Consider the following 20,812-nt stretch of genomic DNA (forward strand, 5'->3'; position numbering starts at 1 on the left):
TTATTCAGAAACTCTCTTCCCACTGCACCTTCATCATGTGTTCTTGTCTTGTAATGCAAACACTGCTAGCAGCAATATAGGTAGGGAAGCTTCTTGTCAAGTACTGATGCAAGGGAAGCACATTCAGCTCCTTTACATAGAGAGCTAGACTTTTATTGCTTTCAGTTATTGAAGATTCTTGCAGCTAAAATTTGGCCACTTGATCTAAAGTAACTCAGTTAAAAGCATTATCCGTTATGAGGCTCTGTGGCCATTTTGTATTACCGGTTGAGTGTACATGCAGGAAAGGAAGAGACCAATTTTCCTAAGAAGATTGCAGCCTGCAGCTCAGCATTCCAGGAAATAACTGCTAGGTAGAATGTCTCCTAACCAGATAGTTTAAAAGAAGTTTGAGTGTAACGTCCTTACCTTCCAGCGACAGGTCCCGCGGCGTCTCCAGCATGGTCTGGGCGAGCGGCGGGACTTCGCAGCCGACGTCCTCTGGTGGCATCCCCAGCTTCCCTCCAACGGTGAGTTCCGGCGTGCGTGCGACCAAACGCGCGACGGCCGTTAAGCCTTATAGGCTTAGGAGGAGGATCTAGCTGAGGTCAGCAGTGATGTCACTGAAGTGACATCACTATGGGAGTGGTTTCTGGGGAATTGGGATCTGTATATAAGGCCAGTGCTTTCAGTCACTCACTGGCCTTGATACTAATCAGTTTGCTGGTTCTCGGTCTAGCTAGCTACTCTGAGCTACATTGATATATTGTGTAGACACACAATATACAGTGGCTTGCAAAAGTATTTGGCCCCCTTGAAGTTTTTCACATTTTGTCACATTACTGCCACAAACATGAATCAATTTTATTGGAATTCCACGTGAAAGCCCAATACAAAGTGGTGTACACGTGAGAAGTGGATTGAAACTCATTCATGATTTCAAACATTTTTTACAAATAAATAACTGCAAAGTGGGGTGTGCGTAACTATTCAGCCCCCTGAGTCAATACTTTGTAGAACCACTTTTTTGTCTCTACCAGCTTTGCACATTTAGAGACTAAAATCCTTGCCCATTCTTCTTTGCAAAACAGCTCCAGCTCAGTCAGATTAAATGAACAGCGTTTGTGAACAGCGATTTTCAGATCTTGCCACAGATTTTCGATTGGATTTAGATCTGGACTTTGACTGGGCCATTCTAACACATGGATATGTTTTGTTTTAAACCATTCCATTGTTTCCCTGGCTTTATGTTTAGGGTCGTTGTCCTGCTGGAAGGTGAACCTCCACCCCAGTCTCAAGTCTTTTGCAGACTACAAGAGGTTTTCTTCCAAGATTGCCCTGTATTTGGCTCCATCCATCTTCCCATCAACTCTGGCCAGCTTCCCTGTCCCTGCTGAAGAGAAGCACTTCCAGAGCATGATGCTGCCACCACCATATTTGACAGTGGGGATGGTGTGTTCAGAGTGATGTGCAGTGTTAGTTTCTCGTCACACATAGCATTTTGCATTTTGGCCAAAAAGTTCCATTTTGGTCTCATCTGACCAAAGCACCTTCTTCCACGTTTGCTGTGTCCCCCACATGGCTTGTGGCAAACAGCAAACGGGACTTCTTATGCTTTTCTGTTAACAATGGCTTTCTTATTGCCACTCTTCCATAAAGGCCAACTTTGTGCAGTGCATGACTAATAGTTGTCCTATGGACAGATAGCCCCACCTGAGCTGTAGATCTCTGCAGCTCATCCAGAGTCACCATGGGCCTCTTGACTGCATTTCTGATCAGCGCTCTCCTTGTTCGGCCTGTGAGTTTAGGTGGACGACCTTGTCTTGGTAGGTTTACAGTTGTGCAATACTCCTTCTATTTCTGAACGATCGCTTGAACAGTGCTCCGTGGGATGTTCAAGGCTTGGAAAATCTTTTTGTAGCCTAAGCCTGCTTTAAATTTCTCAAAAACTTTATCCCTGACCTGTCTGGTGTGTTCTTTGGACTTCATGGGGTTGTTGCTCCCAATATTCTCTTAGACAACCTCTGAGGCCCTCTCAGAGCAGCTGTATTTGTACTGACATTAGATTACACACAGGTGCACTCTATTTAGTCATTAGCACTCACCAGGCAATGTCTATGGGCAACTGACTGCAATCAGACCAAAGGGGGCTGAATATTTACGCACACCCCACTTTGCAGTTATTTATTTGTAAAAAATGTTTGGAATCATGTATGATTTTCGTTCCAGTTCTCACTTGTTCACCACTTTGTATTGGTCTTTCATGTGGAATTTCAATAAAATTGATTCATGTTTGTGGCAGTAATATGACAAAATGTGGAAAACTTCAAACTGCAAACCACTGTATATATGTACTCCAGTTAGTCAGTCTTTATTATTTTCGTATATATTCTTGTAATATTATTATTGTAACATCTCATTGTGTATTATCTGTGTACCGACATTTGCCTTCCTCTTGACCTCGCTCCTGTCTAGTCCTCCTGTACCGCTGCCATCTGATATTCGTTACCAACTTGCCTCTCCCTGACTACGTTATGGCCTAATCCTTACAATACGACTGACATCTGACTTATGTGTATGTTGATGAACTCTGCTCGATTATTGACTACGATTTAGCCTAGCTACTCTGTACCTTGATATCTCTGACTGGTGAACGACCTTAGCCTGATCCTGACTACGCTATTACTATTGTTGTATATTACCTGTACGCTATCATACCACACACCAGCGTGATATTGAGATGAGCTAACCACAGTACTTACAAGACAGGCTATGCCACTGAGCAGCTACACAGGGCTAGGAAAACATTTGGATCTAGAATTAGATGTTAAAATGACCCTTTCAGTTTAAAGTGTAACTGAAGGGGGAAGAAAAGGGCCCCTAGGGGGTACTTGCCTCGGGAGGGGGAAGCCTTTAGATCCTAAAGAGGCTTACACCATCATCCTCACCAGAGAGGATCCCCCAAAGATCTGCCGACAAGGTGCGCGCAGACGCAGTGGCGGCTTTCTGTTCCAGCAAAAATGGCTGAGCCCGATCGGGTCCCCTTTACTGTGCAGGTGCAGAGGGTTCATGCCTGCGTAATAGAGCGGATCCAATCGGGCTCAGCTATTTCCACCAGAGCACAAGCCGAGAGTCACTGCTACATCAGCACGGAAAAGTAAATATTATTGTGTACTTGTGCTCCGGGCTGCTAGCACTGGATTGGGCTGGCAGAGGGAGACGGGGGAAGTTTCATTAGGATCCAGAGGCTTCCCCCCCCGAGGTAGATACCATTCACTTCTATGAGAAATCGATCAGAAAAACAATCTAAAATAAGATTGGACATGTCGGAAATTATTTATCGAACCATCTTTCTAACACAAAATTGTATGGTGTGTACCTAGCATAAGCCATTTGGAAAGTTATAGATGGGAGAAAACAGAGTAGAGAAAAAGTGAAAATTAAACTACTCAGGAAAATAAGAACATTATTAATAAAAACCTATTTCCATAATTTCACATTATTATTATCTAGTAATTAAAAATGGTTAATAAGATAATTATAGTTTTGAGCGGATACACATTTTATGTTACTTTTATGCACCTTGGACTTGCACTTTACTTGTCAGTATAATAAAAAATGCTGTCTGCAATAATCCAGCAAATACCAAATGAAATACTGCACGATTTCTTAAAATACTGCATGAGGTAAAAATCTTATCGGATTGTCATGCCTGTTTCTGACAAGTTACAAAACTATTAACACGTTTGAAAAACTTCATGAATTTGGGAAGGGGGGGGGGTCTAAGGCTTCTTTCACAGTAAGATGTTACGTTTTGAAGCAACGTTAAAGTCGCAACGCAAATTACAACACAATGCTCCAAAAAAGTCGCAACGCAAGTTAATGCCCCGTTATGGTCGCATGCAGTAGAGCATACAGGCAATGAAAAGTATGTTTCCAAGTCATTACTGAGCATGTGCAAACAGTCCAACGCAGCTAATAACGTGTATAGCGCACAGCATGCAGCACTTTCTAATAACGCTACATGTTACACACAAACCCAACGTGTGCACTGTGAATGTCGCACAGACTTATTATTGCTGTGCGTTAGTCTGCGTTGAAATATTTTCTAACGTACGACTTTAACGTTGTACTGTGAAAGAGGCCTAAAACACCGTATGTGGTGTTTTCCCGACCCTTTATTTTTACCCAACGTGTCTTAGTGAATTGAAGCCAATGTGTGGGAGTGGTAAGTTCAATTTTAAGGCCAGCTGCCATGTAACTATTCTACATGAACCATTAGACATAGCTTCCTGTCTGGGCCCTTTCACATGACACTCCAGATGTCACACCACAGAACAGGGAACTTCCTGGAATGCTATAAATAAAACCATCTTTGAAATGCAATGTGTGAACAAGAGTGCAAGAAGTCAAAGAATAATGCTGTCTCTCTTCACCATTTCAGGTCGCACAACTGATGGAGATGGGATTCTCCAGGGCTGATGTCTTAACTGCTCTAAGGGCTTCAAATAATGATGTCAACCTGGCTACCAATTTTTTATTACAGCAGTGATCTTCAGGGAAATTTTCAGTAATAATCTTCTCATATTGTATCCAAAGAACCTTTTTATATGCAGTAAACATGGACAAAGTGGGTGGCATAAAAATATTTTTACACACTCGCCTGACATTGTGCAAAGCAGGGAAAATCTATTATTTTCAGATGGTGATGTTTTAAGAAGATTTTTATTGTTATTTAATAATATGTTAATGCTTGTCATAAACAATGGGGCTATCTGGATTATCCATATGTTGTCAGTGTACGTTTTGATGACTTAAAAAATTATGTTTTCGTACTGTGGAATAACAGACCATGTTCTCTAAATTGTGGATCATTGTTAAAAGGAACCCGAGATGAGACATATGAAGGCTGCCATATGTATTTCCTTTTAACCACTTGAGGACCGCAGTGTTAAACCCCCCTAAAGACCAGGTCATTTTTCATAAATTGGGCCACTGCAGCTTTAAGGCCTTGCTGCAGGGCCGCACAACTCAGCACACAAGTGATTTCCCCCCCCCCCCCTCCTTTTCTTTCCACCAGCAGAGCTCTCTGTTGGTGAGGTTTGATCGCACCCCAGGTGTATTTTTTTTTATTTATTCATTTATTTTAGTATTATTTTTTTTTTTATTAATTTTAGAATTCCCCCTCCCTCCCCCCACCAGCTAATCCGCGTGATCGGCTGTCATAGGCTTCATCCTATAACAACCGATCACTGTTTTGACTCTGGAGGGTGTCCCCAGTACAGCACTACCTTAGATCGCAGCTCTGTACGGCAATAAAAGACGGCAGTTTCGCCGTCTAACAGTCTCCGAGCGGCAATCACTGCTGGGAGACTGAAGTCGGAGCTCCGTCATCCAAGCGGTGATGCGCACGTGATCCCCTGCAAAACACTCCTACAGGACCGCCTAACACCGATCGGGGTAAAATCCTGGGGGAGTGTTATGCAGGGGATCACGCGCGCATCGCCCAGCGGCGTGACGAGGTCTTAAAGTGGTTAAACGATACCAGTTACATGGCAGTCCTGCTGATTTTTCTGGTCAGTAGCATCTGACTCACACACCTGAAACAAGCATGCAGCTAATCTTGTCAAGTTTTGTCAGAAGAATCTGATCTGAATGCTTGTCAGGGTCTATGGCTAAAATTATCAAAGACAGAAAATCAGCAGGACAGCTAAGCAATGTGCATTATTTAAATGAAAATAAATGTCAGTCGCCATGTTTCTCTCACATTGGGTTTCCTTTAAGGTTATGAAAATCTACTGCAATTTAAGTGTTAAAGGGCCCATTTACACTTAATCAGTTGGTACGCGTTAGTGTGCATTAGTACGAGTTGGTTCGTGTTTTTTCCATAGCAGTGCATTGTAAAAAAGATTTCAGTTAAAACGCGTTAAAGTTGACCCAAATTAAAAATACAAGATTTCAGAAATAAAATCTTTTTTCTGAATTATAATGATAAATAGCAGCCTTTTTTCAGCTGCATGATGACAAATATTAAATATTTTACATTTATTGGAGGAACCTCTCCCTTCCATTCATATTGCCGGGATTTTTCCGGCAAACTGGTGGAGAAAATACAAAACAAAAACAAAACACAGGCTGCTACTGATGATGTCACGGGGCGGTGATCTCAGATTGTGTGAGATTTCACATAGACGACTCCCCTGTGAGGGAGGGTAGCTGATGACAAACACACCCATGATCTAAAACTTCCTACTAAGCTCAGAAGTAATGGCTGCCATCTGTATAACCCTAGTGATGAAAAGAGAAGGGTGAAAAGCATGCACTGAAACGCTCTTACGCTTGAAGGAGTGTTTATTTATCTTTGTATGTGTCAGAGTGGTGCAACTAAATATTTTGAATTAAAAAAAGTTTGGTTTGGGTCTGCTTTAAGTGTGAAAGGTGCCATAGGGAAACATGGGCATTACATTGAAAATCAGTTTTCTTTCAGTTACAACTGAGAGCAACTGACTAAGTGTAAAAGGACCCTAAAGCAGGGAAGGGAATGAGAGTACTAAAGGCAATCACTGGATTTTGTTTAGCTACCACTTGTTCCTATACTATAAAAACATTAGTATTGCACATTTTTTATCTATATACTGTATATAAGGAAATTGGCCCCTTATTAGGTACTAATAGATGTTTGATTTCGATCTATTGGAGCCATCTCACTGCCAAAAGATCTTCTGTCATCTGGTACACACATAGGGACCTTTTTATAAAGTTGTTAATCGGCTGATTGCCAGAATGAAGTGTTATGTCTGCTAAATGATGCCACAAAAGTGGCGATCTGCCAAAATCGACACTTTTAGAATAGAAATTGACACCTATCTGCAATAACCACATTTATGTCGTGATCGCCAGATAACATTGATGATTTCCATATTTATGCAGCAATGATTATTTAGTCAGCACTTTATAGATCTCCAAATAGCATCCCCACTTTCACAGAGACAAATGCCAAAAGCTCCAACAGAGGCATACATGGAGTGGAAGCCCCAGGAAAAATGGGCACAGGATAATGCCATATGTAAAATATTGGTAATTTTACAGATATTCTGCTATCCCCAATGGTAGAAATATAAGTAATTAAACTGATATACTACTATCTCCCTTTGTACCCCTTCTTTTATACTAACCCTCCCTTATCTAACACTAACCTCGCCCCACCTACTACTAACACAAAACTCAGTAATTAACTTGCCAAGCTTGGCCGATAATCAAAAAGCCCAGAGTTCAGCTACAATATAGCCAAACTCTGGTGCACTACTGCTTCCAATGAGTGACTGTACAGCCGCTCAACACCTATCCACCCCCTGCCAGCCTAGGGATTTAAAAATCCCAGAGTGCCAATCTCTGGTTACTACTGCCCCCAGCAAGTGGCTTTATCGCTACTTGGAACTCCCTCCCGCCAGCCTATATCCTTCCGGAATTGCGCTACATGGCAGAACGCCATCTCTGTAGTCAGTAATTAACTTAAGATTGGCGCCTATGGCGGCGACCAAACTTCCTGAGGTGTGATCATGCTCAAACTTATTGTTTCACCAATAGAGAACCAGGGTGTTTGAATCAGTTTTACCTCAAAACCTGTTCACTACTGTTGCCACATAACCCATCTTTAGGAAGTAGCAGTATACAGTTACAGTGCAAGTCATCAGTGGACTGTGTGCCACTACTTCTAGCAAGATGTTGCCATTGGCAATCTGCTTCTCCACTCAAATTAAGGGAAGTTCACATTGCCAATTTAGGACAATTACAGTTCACCCATTGAAGCATTGACCTCCGTAAATAAACTGATTGCTGACAGAACACAGGCTGAAAAAAGACCCAGGTAAGAATAAATCATTTTGCTATATTCATCTCAGGTACACTTTAAGTCACTGGAGAAAGGCTAAAAGTGCTGCTTTATAAGCCTGGGAAGTGGGGCTGGGGCGCCATTGCCAGGAGGGCAAGCTGTGGAAAAGACCAGTGGTCACATGACTGGTGCTATTCATTGGAAAACTAAACCTGACAACATTCTGCTACTATACACGCACCTGAGTAGAATGAATACACAAGAGATAACCTAAGTGTGGAAAAGACTGAAGGAATAAAAAAGAACTTTTAATAACTGTTAAAAGTTGTTACAAAACATTGCTTGTGATGATGACACTGCAATGTATTGAGGTAATAGTAACAATAGACAACCTGTTCTCTGGGGTTTAACCTCACTTCACACCTCAACAGGGCCCCCAACCGCCCCGATTTCGTCGGGACGGTCCCGATTGTGGGGGGCTGTCCCGCGCAGCCCCCCCACTGGTCCCGGCCGCTGGGCAGAGTGAGGGGGGGAAAACCGATCAAGGCACCAGCCCGGGGATGCGTACGCGGCATGGATGGTCGCCGCCATTAAGCTTCTCCCTCCCTCCCTCCTAATGTGCCCCCCAGTGTCCCCTTCCCCTCGCAGAGTAAAATGGGCAGCGGAGCGGGCTATAACTCTTACCACTGCCGTACCGGGATCCCATCTGGTCATCTCGGCTTCCTGTGACGTCACAGGAAGCCGAGAAGACCAGATGAGATCCCGGTACGAGAGGCAGTGGTAAGAGTTACAGCCCGCTCCGCTGCCCATTTTACTCTGCGGGGGGGAAGGGGACACTGGGGGGCACATTAGGAGGGAGGGAAGGAGAAGCTTAATGGCGGCGGCCATCCATGCCGCATACCGGGCTGGTGCCTCGATCGTTTTTCCCCCCTCACTCTGCCCATCCACGGCCACCCTCACCCTCCTCCCCACCCACTGGCACCCTCACAGCGCCCCCCCTTTCGGGAGTAATGAACAATTAATAATTATTTAAAAAAAAAAACTTTTTTGTGGGGTGGGCATGACTAGGGGGTTGGGGTGTGGCCAGGGGTGTGACCTAAGTGTCCCGTTTTGCAACATTAAAATGTTGGGAGGTATGCCTCAACCTCACTTCACACTGCAAGACAGATACAGTTACATCACACCACCCAGCAGAAAAACCCTACATATTTCACCACCTAAAATTGGGGGCTTTGTCAGGGGTACATTAAGTGCTCGTGCTGAAGTGCCCTGTGCTAACGTACAAAAGTCTATCTGTACATACAACATTACATCATATTACACAACACAATGACAGCCTTTCGCCTTTTATAGTGACTGGTTCATTAGCAGTGTATTACAAATAGGCTGAATTCCAGGAATCCTGAAAGTGAATTTTAATTATTTTTGGCCTTTTTATTATTGTCTATTTAGAGAAAGACAAATGCATATAAAAACTATTAGTAATGCAGTTGAACAGAGGCGCCAAAATAGGATAAAAGCATCTAGAAAACGTCTAAAAGGGGGAAGTATGGGTGGACTCACCTCCCTCGAGGTAAACAGACACAAGGACTCGATTTTAAACACATCAAAATGTACATTTAACCTCCTTGGCGGTTTATTTTTTCTGCAAAAATTGCAGAAATCCAATTTTTTTAAAAACATTTTTTTATGTTTCATGTAAAGCTACCAGAGTGGTAGCTACATGAAACTCCACTAGAGGGCGCATGTGTCCCTCTAGTTCGATCGTCGCCGGCAACAATAGCAAACGGGAACGCGTATATAACGCGCTCCCCTGTTTGGCTTCTCCTGTCTCCTGTGGCCTAGCGACGATCGGAATGACGTCATGGACGTCAGCCGACGTCCTGACGTCAGACGTCTCCGATCCAGCCCATAGCGCTGCCTGGAACTCATTGGTCCGGGCAGCACAGGGCTCTGCCGGGAGGGCCCCCTCTTGCGCCGCTGCGTGCGGGCGATCGCCGCTGCGTGCGGGCGATTGCCGCAGAGCGGCGGCGATCAAGCTGTGCGCGCGGCTAGCAAAGTGCTAGCTGCGCGTACAGCACTTTACAGGCTGAAAATCGCCCCACCAGGGGCTGAGATCTCCTCCTGCGCGGCATAGCCCGAGCTCAGCTTGGGCTTACCACCAGGGAGGTTAATAAGCAACTCCAAGTTGCAATTCGTTTCGCAGGTAACACTCCTGCTTCATCAGGCAAATAGCATAGCAAAAAACACACCGATGTGTTTGAATCCACCCTGGGTGGAGGAGTTGGTCCCCCTTTTTTCCTATCTACAGAGAGCGATTTCTTAAACCTGAGTGGGGTCAGGTACTAATGCTCCCCACCATAATATAGAATATTATGGAACCCGAAACATAAGAGGCGGAACGCAGAGTGCCATGCACGCTGTCACTATGGAGCGCATGACGCCCCCAGTGTAGGTGGGCACGCATGCGCAGGCCATCGGTTAGGCATGCGAATTGGTCCGCTTGATGGAACGCACAGAGCGCGCCATGCTGAGGCATGGAGCGCATTGAATAACCAGAGGGGGGGGGGGAGGTATTTAAGCTCTCATGAAAGCGTCAGGCCCCAGCTCCTGATGAGTCTTTATGACGAAACATGTCGGGCGGGGCTTAGACGCGGAAGTGAGAGTCGAACGAAGTGAGTGAGGAGCATCTGGCTGGCGTCCTGAACAACGGTGGGGGAGGCTAGTGCGCACCTGGCACCATCCACGCAGATACGGGAGGACATAGAGAGGCAGCCGGAGCCCTACTTATACGGGGGAGAGCCCGTGGCAAAAAACTCTGTGCCCATATACTGAGCCTACGCATTGTGAGTGCAACTTGTTTTTAGCTTTTTATATTAAAGTTTTACAGTATTACACTATGTCAGCCCTTTCTTCCCTTTGAGGAACATATGTGCTGATATACATGTTTGTATGAGACCTCGGGTCGGAAGTGAAAGCGGACAATATCCAGAGGAGGTGGGGGACGGCCCTAAGTGTCCCAACGCGCTGTTAGACCTCTTTGAGGTCTTAGGATCTGGTGAGTCTGTTTCCTGGTGGTGTGGTGGCGGATAGTGCACTTTTGGAGGATCTTGCTGATACTGTCATTATACCAAGCTGCAGGAACATTGTTTTACGGACTAGGGACTCATACTTTACAGTTTTATTGTGCAGACGCCACCTTCATATGAATACTGACTAATGCTCCCCACCTGCCTATCCAGTGGTTGCCTTTGAGGTAACCCATGCTTGTGAGTATATATCTTTATACTAAATGTATTTTTATTGGATCCTAACGTTACTATACCATACTGGGCTCTCGGTTTCCTTTTTTGTCTTTTTCCAAATATAAAAACTACAGCACAGAATTAAATAATAATAATTTGTGCCGAACTTCCTGAGTAATAAACTAATTTTCCAACTACTGGTTGTAAAATGAAAGCCAATGCTGGTTGCTATGGTGAAGAGTGTGAGCCACAAGTGCACTAAAGAGAGATGAGAGAAAGATTCAGGTATTTAGTGGTTATGTATTTGAAAATGTGACTGAATATTTACCTGACCACAAGCTGAGGTGCCAGTACAAGGAAGCTGATGTAATACTGTTCCAAGAATGCGTGTGTGCACAGCTGATATGCTTCTGCTTCTGTGTTTTTTTCTTGCTGTAGAATCAACAGGAGAGAACTAGGCCTGCACAGACATCATTTCACTCTATATGATAACGGTTCCTGTGCACATGGCCACTCCTTACTAGAATGCTTTCTTCTGTTCACGATTTAATATTCATAAGTTATCAGCAGTGTACACATGAATCTCTGGGTTAAAGGGAATTTGAAGAAAAGGCATATGAAGAGCAGGGATGATCTAGAACTCACAAAAATCTCAAGTTCTAGGTCCTAACAAAAATGTAAACAGAAAAAACTTGTCCTGTGTTCTTAAATTACTATTTAGTAATTTTTTTATTTTTTTTTTAAATCTTCTCTTAGCTGGCTGTTTTCTTTCACAGACCTTTGTGTTCAGTGCTTAGAAAATAACTAGTAATCTGGGGAGCCACCAGCCACACTTGTGATGAGCTATAGCATCTTTAACAAGGTAATTTCAGCAGAAGTATCTGTCGTATTGTACCTGACTGGGGCAGGGTTGCCAACTGTACGTCTTTGGACAGGCAGTCTGTCCAAATCCATTAGAATTACCCATGTCCGTATTTGTCGCAGGCATGCAGCATGTTTCCAACCCAGAAACAGTTGAAGCAGGGTAAATTAACCCCTCAGTTGCTCCAAAATGCACGAGCCCACCCCCCAGAGCTATTACACTATGGCTAATACTGTGGTAAAGAGACTTGTGTGGAGCTAACAACAGGTGTTGTTTCCAACTGGGGAAATGCTGTGCTATTATGTGTTTTTTTCTGGTGAAACACTGCCGTATTTCTGGGGAAAACACTGCGCCATAATGGCTGTTTTCTGGGGAAACGCTGCCGTGTTTTGGGGGGAAACGTTGCACCATAATGTCTATTTTCTGGGGAAACGCTGCATTACTTGTCTTGCTGTCTGAGGGGGTCTGCCTGCTGTCCCTGGGTCTTTGTTGTTTGTGGGTGAGGGACCGTTGTCTAATTACTTTTAGGGTCACTTTGCCGGTGTTTTGGCGTAACACTTGGGCCCACTGTCTTTGCGTTATACGGTTACATTACAGTTAGCTCTGCCCATATCCTGATGTGGCCACACCCATTTTTTGCCACGTCGCGATTTGCACACTGCACTCCTATTCTGTGCCAGCACCCCCTACACCAATCAAGCTTAGGAACCCAATGTGCCTCAAGTCAAAATGTTTGCCCACCCCTGGATTACACTGTGAGCTCCACTGAGGACAGTCAGTGACATGACTATGTACTCTGTGAAGTGCTGCAGCAGATTTCAGAGCTGTATAAATACGTAATAATATGATAGAACAATTATGACAGGATTAGATTGTGAGCTCCTCTGAGGACAGTCAGTGACATGACTATGTATGCACAGTGTAACGTGCTGCAGAAGATGTCAGTGCTATATATAGGGCTATAGAGTTGGTACAAAAATCATCCAACTCTGACCGCCCTAGTTTATGAAACTACCGACTCCAGGTACCCAAAAATTGCTCTGACTCCACAGCCCTGGCTATATAAATACTAAAAATAATAATAATGCCCAGAGCTTAACACCACCCACAATTCTACTTCAAAGTGCACTTTTGACTCTGCCCCCAACTTTGCCCTGTCCATCCAAAATGTTAGGTGTCCTGCTTTTTTGAGCCTTTTGTCCGTCAAAAATTAGAAATTAGGTTGGCAACCCTGGACTGGGGTTACTAAGGCTGCTGCTGCCGTCTGTCATTGGGGTAGCTGGTTCCTCAAATTACTGCCTGTGTGCTAGAAGAACACAAGTTTAAAGGATCACTATGGCAAAAATTGTAAAAATTTAAAAATGCACACATACACACACGCTTTTGAAAATAAAGAAAACGCTGAAAATCCCCCATGAAGATGGACTAGTCCCAAAAAGTCAGATTTGTTAGACTGCCTACTGTAATTGAAAGCAACATAGGAGAACAGTTAATTTATAGGTGCTTACTCTGAGAATAATGCACATTTTATTATACACCTAGAATTTAACTCTGTGTTTTGTTTTTTTTTGCAGCAGTGGTCCTTTATCAATTTCTCTTGCCCTGGCAAAACAAATAGCAGTGGTGTGTGGTACTTCCCTCCCTGCTTGTCTCCTCTGCATTTACCACCACCAGCAGCCTGAGTTGATGGGAATGAGCAAAGTGTCTGGCTGTTCCCAAATGTACTTCTTTAATTGGGGGAAGGGACCTAGTTACCGTATTTTTCGCCGTATAAGACGCACTTTTTCTTCCCCAAAATGTTGGGGGGAAAGTGGGTGCGTCTTATGCGGCGAAGGTACGGATTTCGGGATGCAGAGGTGCGCAGGGAAGCACTATATACATTACCTGCTCCTGCCGCCGCGCTCCTGGCTCCAATCCTGGCTCCCCGATCCTCTTCTTCCACCTACCGCTGCCCGCTTCTGCCCCCGCCGAACATCGCTGGCCGGTCTTAATTAGCCGCAGGGATACGCTATCAGCACACCACGTTCCGGGGTCACACATGCCACCGAACGCTGGCCGGTCCTAATTAGCCGCGCAGGGATACACTATCAGCACACCACGTGCGCCGGGGTCACGCATACGCATGTGTGACCCGGCGCAAGCTTATAGTGTATCCCTGCGCGGATAACTAGGACCGGCCAGCGTTGTTTGTGGTGTGCTGATAGCGTATCCCTGCGGCTAACACCGGCCAGCAATGTTCGGCGGGGGCAGCAGCGGGCAGCGGTAGATGGAAGAAGAGGATCGGGGAGCCAGGAGCGCAGCGGCAGGAGCAGGTAATGTATGTGTACTCACACTACCTGCACAGGGGGACACCGGCACTGGAGGACACACGGACAACGGGGCCACAGGCACAGGGGACGCTACCACAGGGGACACTGCCACAACAGGGGGACACTGGCACAATAGGGGACACTGGCACAATAGGGGACACTGCCACAACAGGGGGACACTGCCACAACAGGGGGACACTGGCACAGGGGGCTGCAGGCAGAACAGGGGGACACGGCAGGCAGAACAGGGGGACACGGCACGCAGAACAGGGGGACACGGCACGCAGAATAGGGGGACACAGCACGCAGAATAGGGGGACACAGCAGGCACAGGGGGACACAGCAGGCACAGGGGGACACAGCACAGGGGGACACAGCAGGCACAGGGGGACACAGCACATAACACTGTCCCCATATGTGGTGTAATAGTATGTAATGTAACTGGAAAGGGGGAGGTAAAGAGTCCTTAAGACACCCCTGCATCATAGACACACCTAGGTTTAGTTTTTTCTTTTTTTCCTGATTTTTGCCCTCTAAATCTGGGTGCGTCTTATATGCCGGAGCGTCTTATACGGCGAAAAATACGGGTAAGTCAATTTGAAATTTTAAGTTCACTCATCCTTTAATAAATACATTAAAGGGGAACTGAAGTAAGAGGTATACGGAGGCTGCCATATTTATTTACTTTTAATCAATACCAGTTGCCTTGCAGCAGGGCTGGTCTATTTCTCTGCAGTAGTATCTGAATAACACCAGAAACAAGCATGCAGCTAGTCTTGTCAGATCTGACTTTAAAGTCTGAAACACTTAATCTGCTGCATGCTTGTACAGGGGCTATGGCTAATAGTATTAGAGACAGAGGATCAGCAGAGCTGCCAGGCAACTGGTATTGCTTAAAAGGAAATAAACATGGCAGCCTCCATATACCTCTCTCTTCTGTTCCCCTTTAACTCAGAAGGTTATCCTTCCTGTTCTTGCATAATTTTTTTTACTGTGATCTAGAACATATACCAGCAATTTCTTGATCATCTTTGGTGAAGAGTGCTGTTTTTACAAAATTACTATAAATTCACTGACCACCTCTAGTTCCATTTTTGTTCACTATGCATCTTCTTTAAAAGAGATACATTGGGCCATATGCAATTCAGTTTTTCACCTGAGTATTCTACTAAGAGATAATTTGTGCTTATATGAAAAGTATTACCACACTAAAATATATGTATGAATGTAATAAATGAATTTTACTTCTCTGGAGAGGTTTATTTGTAACAATATCCCAGGGTTTTCCTTATCTTAAATGCTGCTAATAAATGTTTACTTCTGTACTGCTAGTCTTTTCCTCTAATACAATGTATCAGCTGCAAACCACAAAGGTGTTAAGGGAAGTTGAGGTGTATTTGTAAAAAAAAAATATCCAGTGCAACACAATCCAATTTTTTTGTGCTTAACACATCAGGTTTATTGAAAGTAAAATAACGCATCAATATATTATTACAACACTGCAAAAGAAATTGCAGTCTGAATGCACAAATAAACAGTCAGTAACATGGTACAAGAAGTCTAACATTGATAATCATGTGTTCATATCTTGGATATCATAGGTTAAAAAAAAAAAAGGAACTTGACATGTTAACAGTATAACCAATTAGTAATAGAGCAGGAGCAAAACAGTATGGACATCATGATAATAAATCCTGAAAGATAACAATCCCCTAACATAACCAGTCGTCTCCAATAAAGAGTCTTAGTAACAACTGTACCAATTTATACTAAGTCATATACAATTCTATAAGCAGGGCCGGGCTGAGGCATAGGCTGGAGAGGCTCCAGCCTCAGGGCGCAGTGAAGGAGGGGGCGCAGAATTCATTCAGCTGTCATTCCTAATTGTGTTTGAAGCAGAAATAAATAAGAAAAGGGGATACATGGCAGTGACTGCAAGCCAGATAACGAGATATTAAGGTGTTGGGGAGGTTGTGGCCCTCATAGTCTAATAGCAATCAGGGTGTGATGGCTGGGGTGGGAGGGATGGAGGGGCGCACTTTGGTGTCTCAGCCTTGGGTGCTGGAGGACCTTGTCCCGGCTCTGTCTATAAGAGAGATATGCAAGCTATATCTTAGTGTGTTAGGTCTGCCGCTATTCAGACCAGATTTTATTACATCTATGATGTACACCACTTGATTGATATATGGCCTCATGGTATGGCAGAGTCTTATTCACCAGTCTAATCCAGTCCTCTACTGCAGGGACCAGAGGTTGAATCCAAAATCTAGCATATAACTGCAACACAATACATTTGTAACTGAATAGTGTTATACATTTTTATCTAGCCCTTTTTCATGGAAATTATTCCAGGTATTTTATTTTCCAAGCATGTTTAATTCATCACACCCTTGTGATAAATCTGGGCACTATGCAGCAAACTCGGAAGAGCTTCCATCAGTGGCGTAGCTAGATATTATGGGGCCCCATAGCAAAACTTTCATGGGGCCCGGTAATCTAGGCACTCTTTAGCTATGCCATCTGCCCCTAACCTATGGACATGAGTTAATTGGCAATTTACATTCTCCTGCAATCAATGCTGCATATACTCCATGGGCACTAAGAGAACGGAGGAACCGAAGACAATTAATAGTGAATACATCAAGAACCACCTGGACCCCCTCTGCTCCAGGGCCCCATAGCAGCTGCTATGGCTGCTATGGCTATTGCTACGCCCTTGGCTTCCATGAGGTGTGCACTTGATCCGTAGTGGCTGGAATACAGTGTACTAGATAATAATAATATTGGCTCTTCCTATATAGTAACACAGTACCTATTCAGTAAGAAGTCGTTTGGCAAGACTCACTAACCCGTATATGTTATAGAATAGTGATGGCTGACCTTGGCACTCCAGCTGTGACAAAACTACAAATCCCTACATTTGACAAAGTCATGTAGCCCAAAACCTTGTGCTTTCTTGTTGCTGTATCACCGCTTTTGAATGCAAATAAAAAGTTTAAAATTGGTCCAGAAGGGTCGAGTCCAGATTGGATTGTATGTGTATGAACTTTATTGCATTGGAGGCTTGATGGACCTCCTACCTTAGTCTGTGACTCCGCGTGATACATTAGATACAGTCTGAGGCCCGTGGACTTTCCATTGTTTGTATGTAAAATTGCAAATCCCGTCATGCCTTTGCCTCCCCGAATTATGCTTAGAGCTGTCAGTGTATTGCAATGCCTCATGAGACTTGTAGTTCCACCACAGCTGGAGTGCCAAGGTTAGCCATCACTGTTATAGAAGGACCAATGAGTAATTCAATGAGGTACCACTGCACAATTCTTCTAATGCAAAACTTGTTCAAACTTTGACATCAAAAAGTATCAAAAATAGTGCTTCCATAAAATTTATTTTCAAAGGTTCAACCCTCATAAACAGCAGAGAGGTTAAAGAACACCTTCATGAGATCAGCTACATAATCTGGCTTGACGTTGGTGAGAAATAACATTATAGGCATATAATGTTATTTCTCACTAACGTCAAGCCAGATTATTTAGCTGCCGTGATACCTCATTGAATTAATCATTGGTCCTTCTATAACATATAAATTTGACTATTTTGTGTAATGGATCACCCTCTTAAGGACTGTGTGTTTTTGCTTTTCTTCACCTGAAATGAGCCATCCCATTATATTACATAGAGTAAGACTCCCTAACACTTCAGGGTGGCCTATTCAGCACGCCCTTAGTGGGTGTTGCTCTCATGCGATTTGAGCCCAACAGGAGAAAAGCATTTGAATTATTATTTATTGGCAGAGGCTGGGAGGTAACCTGAATACTGGAGTTAAATGGAAAGAAGGAAGACCGGAGCCAGAGTGAAGAACGGGAGGGGAGTTTCAGTTAGGGTTATCAATTGTGGTTTGGTGCCAAGATTAGAAGAGTTAGCGGATGGTTATTAGAGTTGGTGTGTAAGCAAGGCATTCAGAACTGGTTCATATTAGTGCAGGAGACTTTAGCTAGATGTCTGCAATGGGTTTAGTTTGGGACATGGGGAAGTTAGGGTCAGAAAGGGCAGTGTTCTGCTTTAAGAAAAAAGGGTGAGGTTAGGTGTCAGGAAGACACAATCTGTGTTGGTTGATCAGTTAGGCCCCTTTCACTCTAGGTCTGATGCTTTGCACTGCAACAAACAATATCATTGGATCACAATACAACCGTGCTTTTCTCCTCTTCCCATTTTCTGATGCAGTGCATTATGTCATCACAGTACACTCTATTTAATTTTGAAAGTTGGTTTGGCCAGATTAACACCCTTGATACCACTGTGGCCAGTGGAGGGAGGGTGTTGCTTGGGCTTCCCCTACCCCACTTGTTCTCCTGGAAATGGGCATGGCCAGATTACAACTCACTGTTTCTCTTGTTGCCATGGAAGGGGAGGGTGGGGTCTTAAATAATCACTGTTACATTTTATCAATGAAATACTGTTTACTATTTTTTTTTTTAGAGTTCCCTTTCAAAAGCACTGAGTATCGTGAAACTGTAGTGAATGAATTGTTACAGCTCTATGGATGCTTAAGATAAGCTAATGTTCACAGTCTGGTTCATCTTCCTGAGCAGTACTGTAAAAATATGTCAAGGAATAGGTTGGAACAGGAAATTTCCTCTTAACAACTATGGGACTGATTGCTGCAATGAAAATAGGGGTAGGAGAGCAGCTAAAACAGGTGCTGTATATAGTGGACTGTATTATTAGGCTGGCAGACAGAGTATGTTGAAGGAACCATGCACACAGTACCTTGTCGACTGGGTGCTCGGAGTCCTCATGTAGTGGATTTGCATATGCAGATTTATGGATGAAACTGGGGAGAATCCAGCTGTCATGAGGGGAGAGGGGATAAAACATAAAAAGTAAATAAATATGATGGTAAAATTATAACAAAAGTAAGGTTACCAATGCAAGAAGCCTTATAAATAACATTGACGAACTTGAGTTGCTTATGAGAGATGAATGGTATTCTATTGTGGAAAGAATGGAGATGTGGATGGATGATGACTATAACTGGATGGTAAATTTGAAGGGGAATGTCAAAGCTACATATTCTAGTAAAAGTCAAATTTTTTTATGAATATACAAGGCAATTACTTGACCTAAATAGTAGCTGAACCAATAGGGGAAATACTCTGCTTGGTTTGGTTATTTCAAATAGACCAAATATTGTATCAAATGGGTAAGTTCAGGAATACTTGGGGCATAGCAATCACAATACAGTATAGTAAAGTTTGACCTGACATTTAATGGGAGTTTTGAGCATGGAGTCTACTAAAATCGTGAATGTTAAAAAAAAAGCCAAGTTTAAGTATCAAACTCACCAAATCTTGTGTATAAGGATAGCAAAGTACATAGCAAAGAAAACAAAAAGTAAACGGTAAACTTTTGAAACCATTTCTTAAAGAGTATTGCAGTTTCCGCATGCCTTATACAGGCCTTCTGGAGCGCCAGCCCAGTCTCAACTGCACCCTCTGCGAGCTCTAATCCTCTCGCTGCTGGAAAGAATCTGATCTAACCATTTGGAAGTGGTAGTTTTAAGAAGAAGCAGGTTGTTTCAGTGCTGGTGGTTTAGGTTTTGTTACTTGGCTATGACTTGGCCAATGCTGATGCCCTGGGCACTGCCTTACTCCACAACAGTTCCCATTATAGGCCTTCATCAATACTCCTACACTGAGAAAGTAACTTTGAAGTTGGTGTCTTGTCCACCAGTCCAACCCAGAACAGGTGCAAGTCTCTCCATGTCACGCTTGGTGGTGTATTCTCCACAGTCAGCATGCAACGTATGAGCTGACGTGGAGGAGGTACACACACTAGCACAAGGAAACAGGCTATCCCTAGTATAGTGGAGGGGAGGACTGACTCCAAAAGGAGATTGTGGCGCACAGAGCCGGTGCAGATCCGACAGCCACAAACAATGCTTTCGTTATAACGTCTCAGCGCAAAGTAGCGCTGAGCGCATAAACCAGAACTGAGGAGATCAGGACAGGTAGACAGAATGAACGCTTGCTAGCTAGCGGCTACTTAGCGACAGCAAGCGTCCAAAACAAGACAGACTGGAATGAGGCAGCCAATGCGATTGCAGCGATGGCGTGCCTCACAAAGACAGGACAGGATAGTCAGGAAATAGCAGGATCAAGATAGATGAACGTAACACAGACAAATATACAATAAGTATGTTTTCCTAGCGTATTACAATTACAACTATCAATGAAACTATTTGTAACGTCTGACTAACATATGTATATATCGGCAATGAACCGATATATGACATAAGCAGGAACGCTGACTAGGACTGGAGTAATACAGGGAACAGGACTCAGAAGGATTCGCTATCTCTTCGCAGAGATGAACGCAATCCACAAACGGTAACAGAACAGGATTCAGAAGGATTCGTTATCTCTTCGCAGAGATGAACGCAATCCACAAACGGTAACAGGACAGGATTCAGAAGGATTCGTTATCTCCTCGCGGAGATGAACGCAATCCACGAACAGGACCAGGAGCAGGATACTAGCTCAGCACGGGTACTCACGATACGCGCAAACTACCAAAACGTGCTGGA

The 20,812-nt window shown here is 43.9% G+C and overlaps 2 protein-coding genes across 2 annotated transcripts in view; one reads left to right on the plus strand and one right to left on the minus strand.

Moving 5' to 3' along the window:
- Positions 1–4,764, plus strand: part of UBAC2 (UBA domain containing 2) — a 199,669-nt gene extending 194,905 nt beyond the window's left edge. Inside the window, exon 10 of the mRNA XM_068267976.1 lies at positions 4,424–4,764. Within this exon, the coding sequence (XP_068124077.1) occupies positions 4,424–4,531 (108 nt within the window). The 3' untranslated portion in view covers positions 4,532–4,764. The remainder of the gene's footprint in view (positions 1–4,423) is intronic.
- Positions 1–19,076, minus strand: part of GPR183 (G protein-coupled receptor 183) — a 131,632-nt gene extending 112,556 nt beyond the window's left edge. The window contains exon 1 of the mRNA XM_068267975.1: positions 18,997–19,076. The gene's annotated coding sequence lies outside the window, so the exon portion shown is untranslated. The remainder of the gene's footprint in view (positions 1–18,996) is intronic.
- Positions 19,077–20,812: the final 1,736 nt, after the last annotated feature.

Source organism: Hyperolius riggenbachi, chromosome 2 (genome assembly GCF_040937935.1).
Source record: "Hyperolius riggenbachi isolate aHypRig1 chromosome 2, aHypRig1.pri, whole genome shotgun sequence".
Lineage (NCBI taxonomy): Eukaryota > Metazoa > Chordata > Amphibia > Anura > Hyperoliidae > Hyperolius > Hyperolius riggenbachi.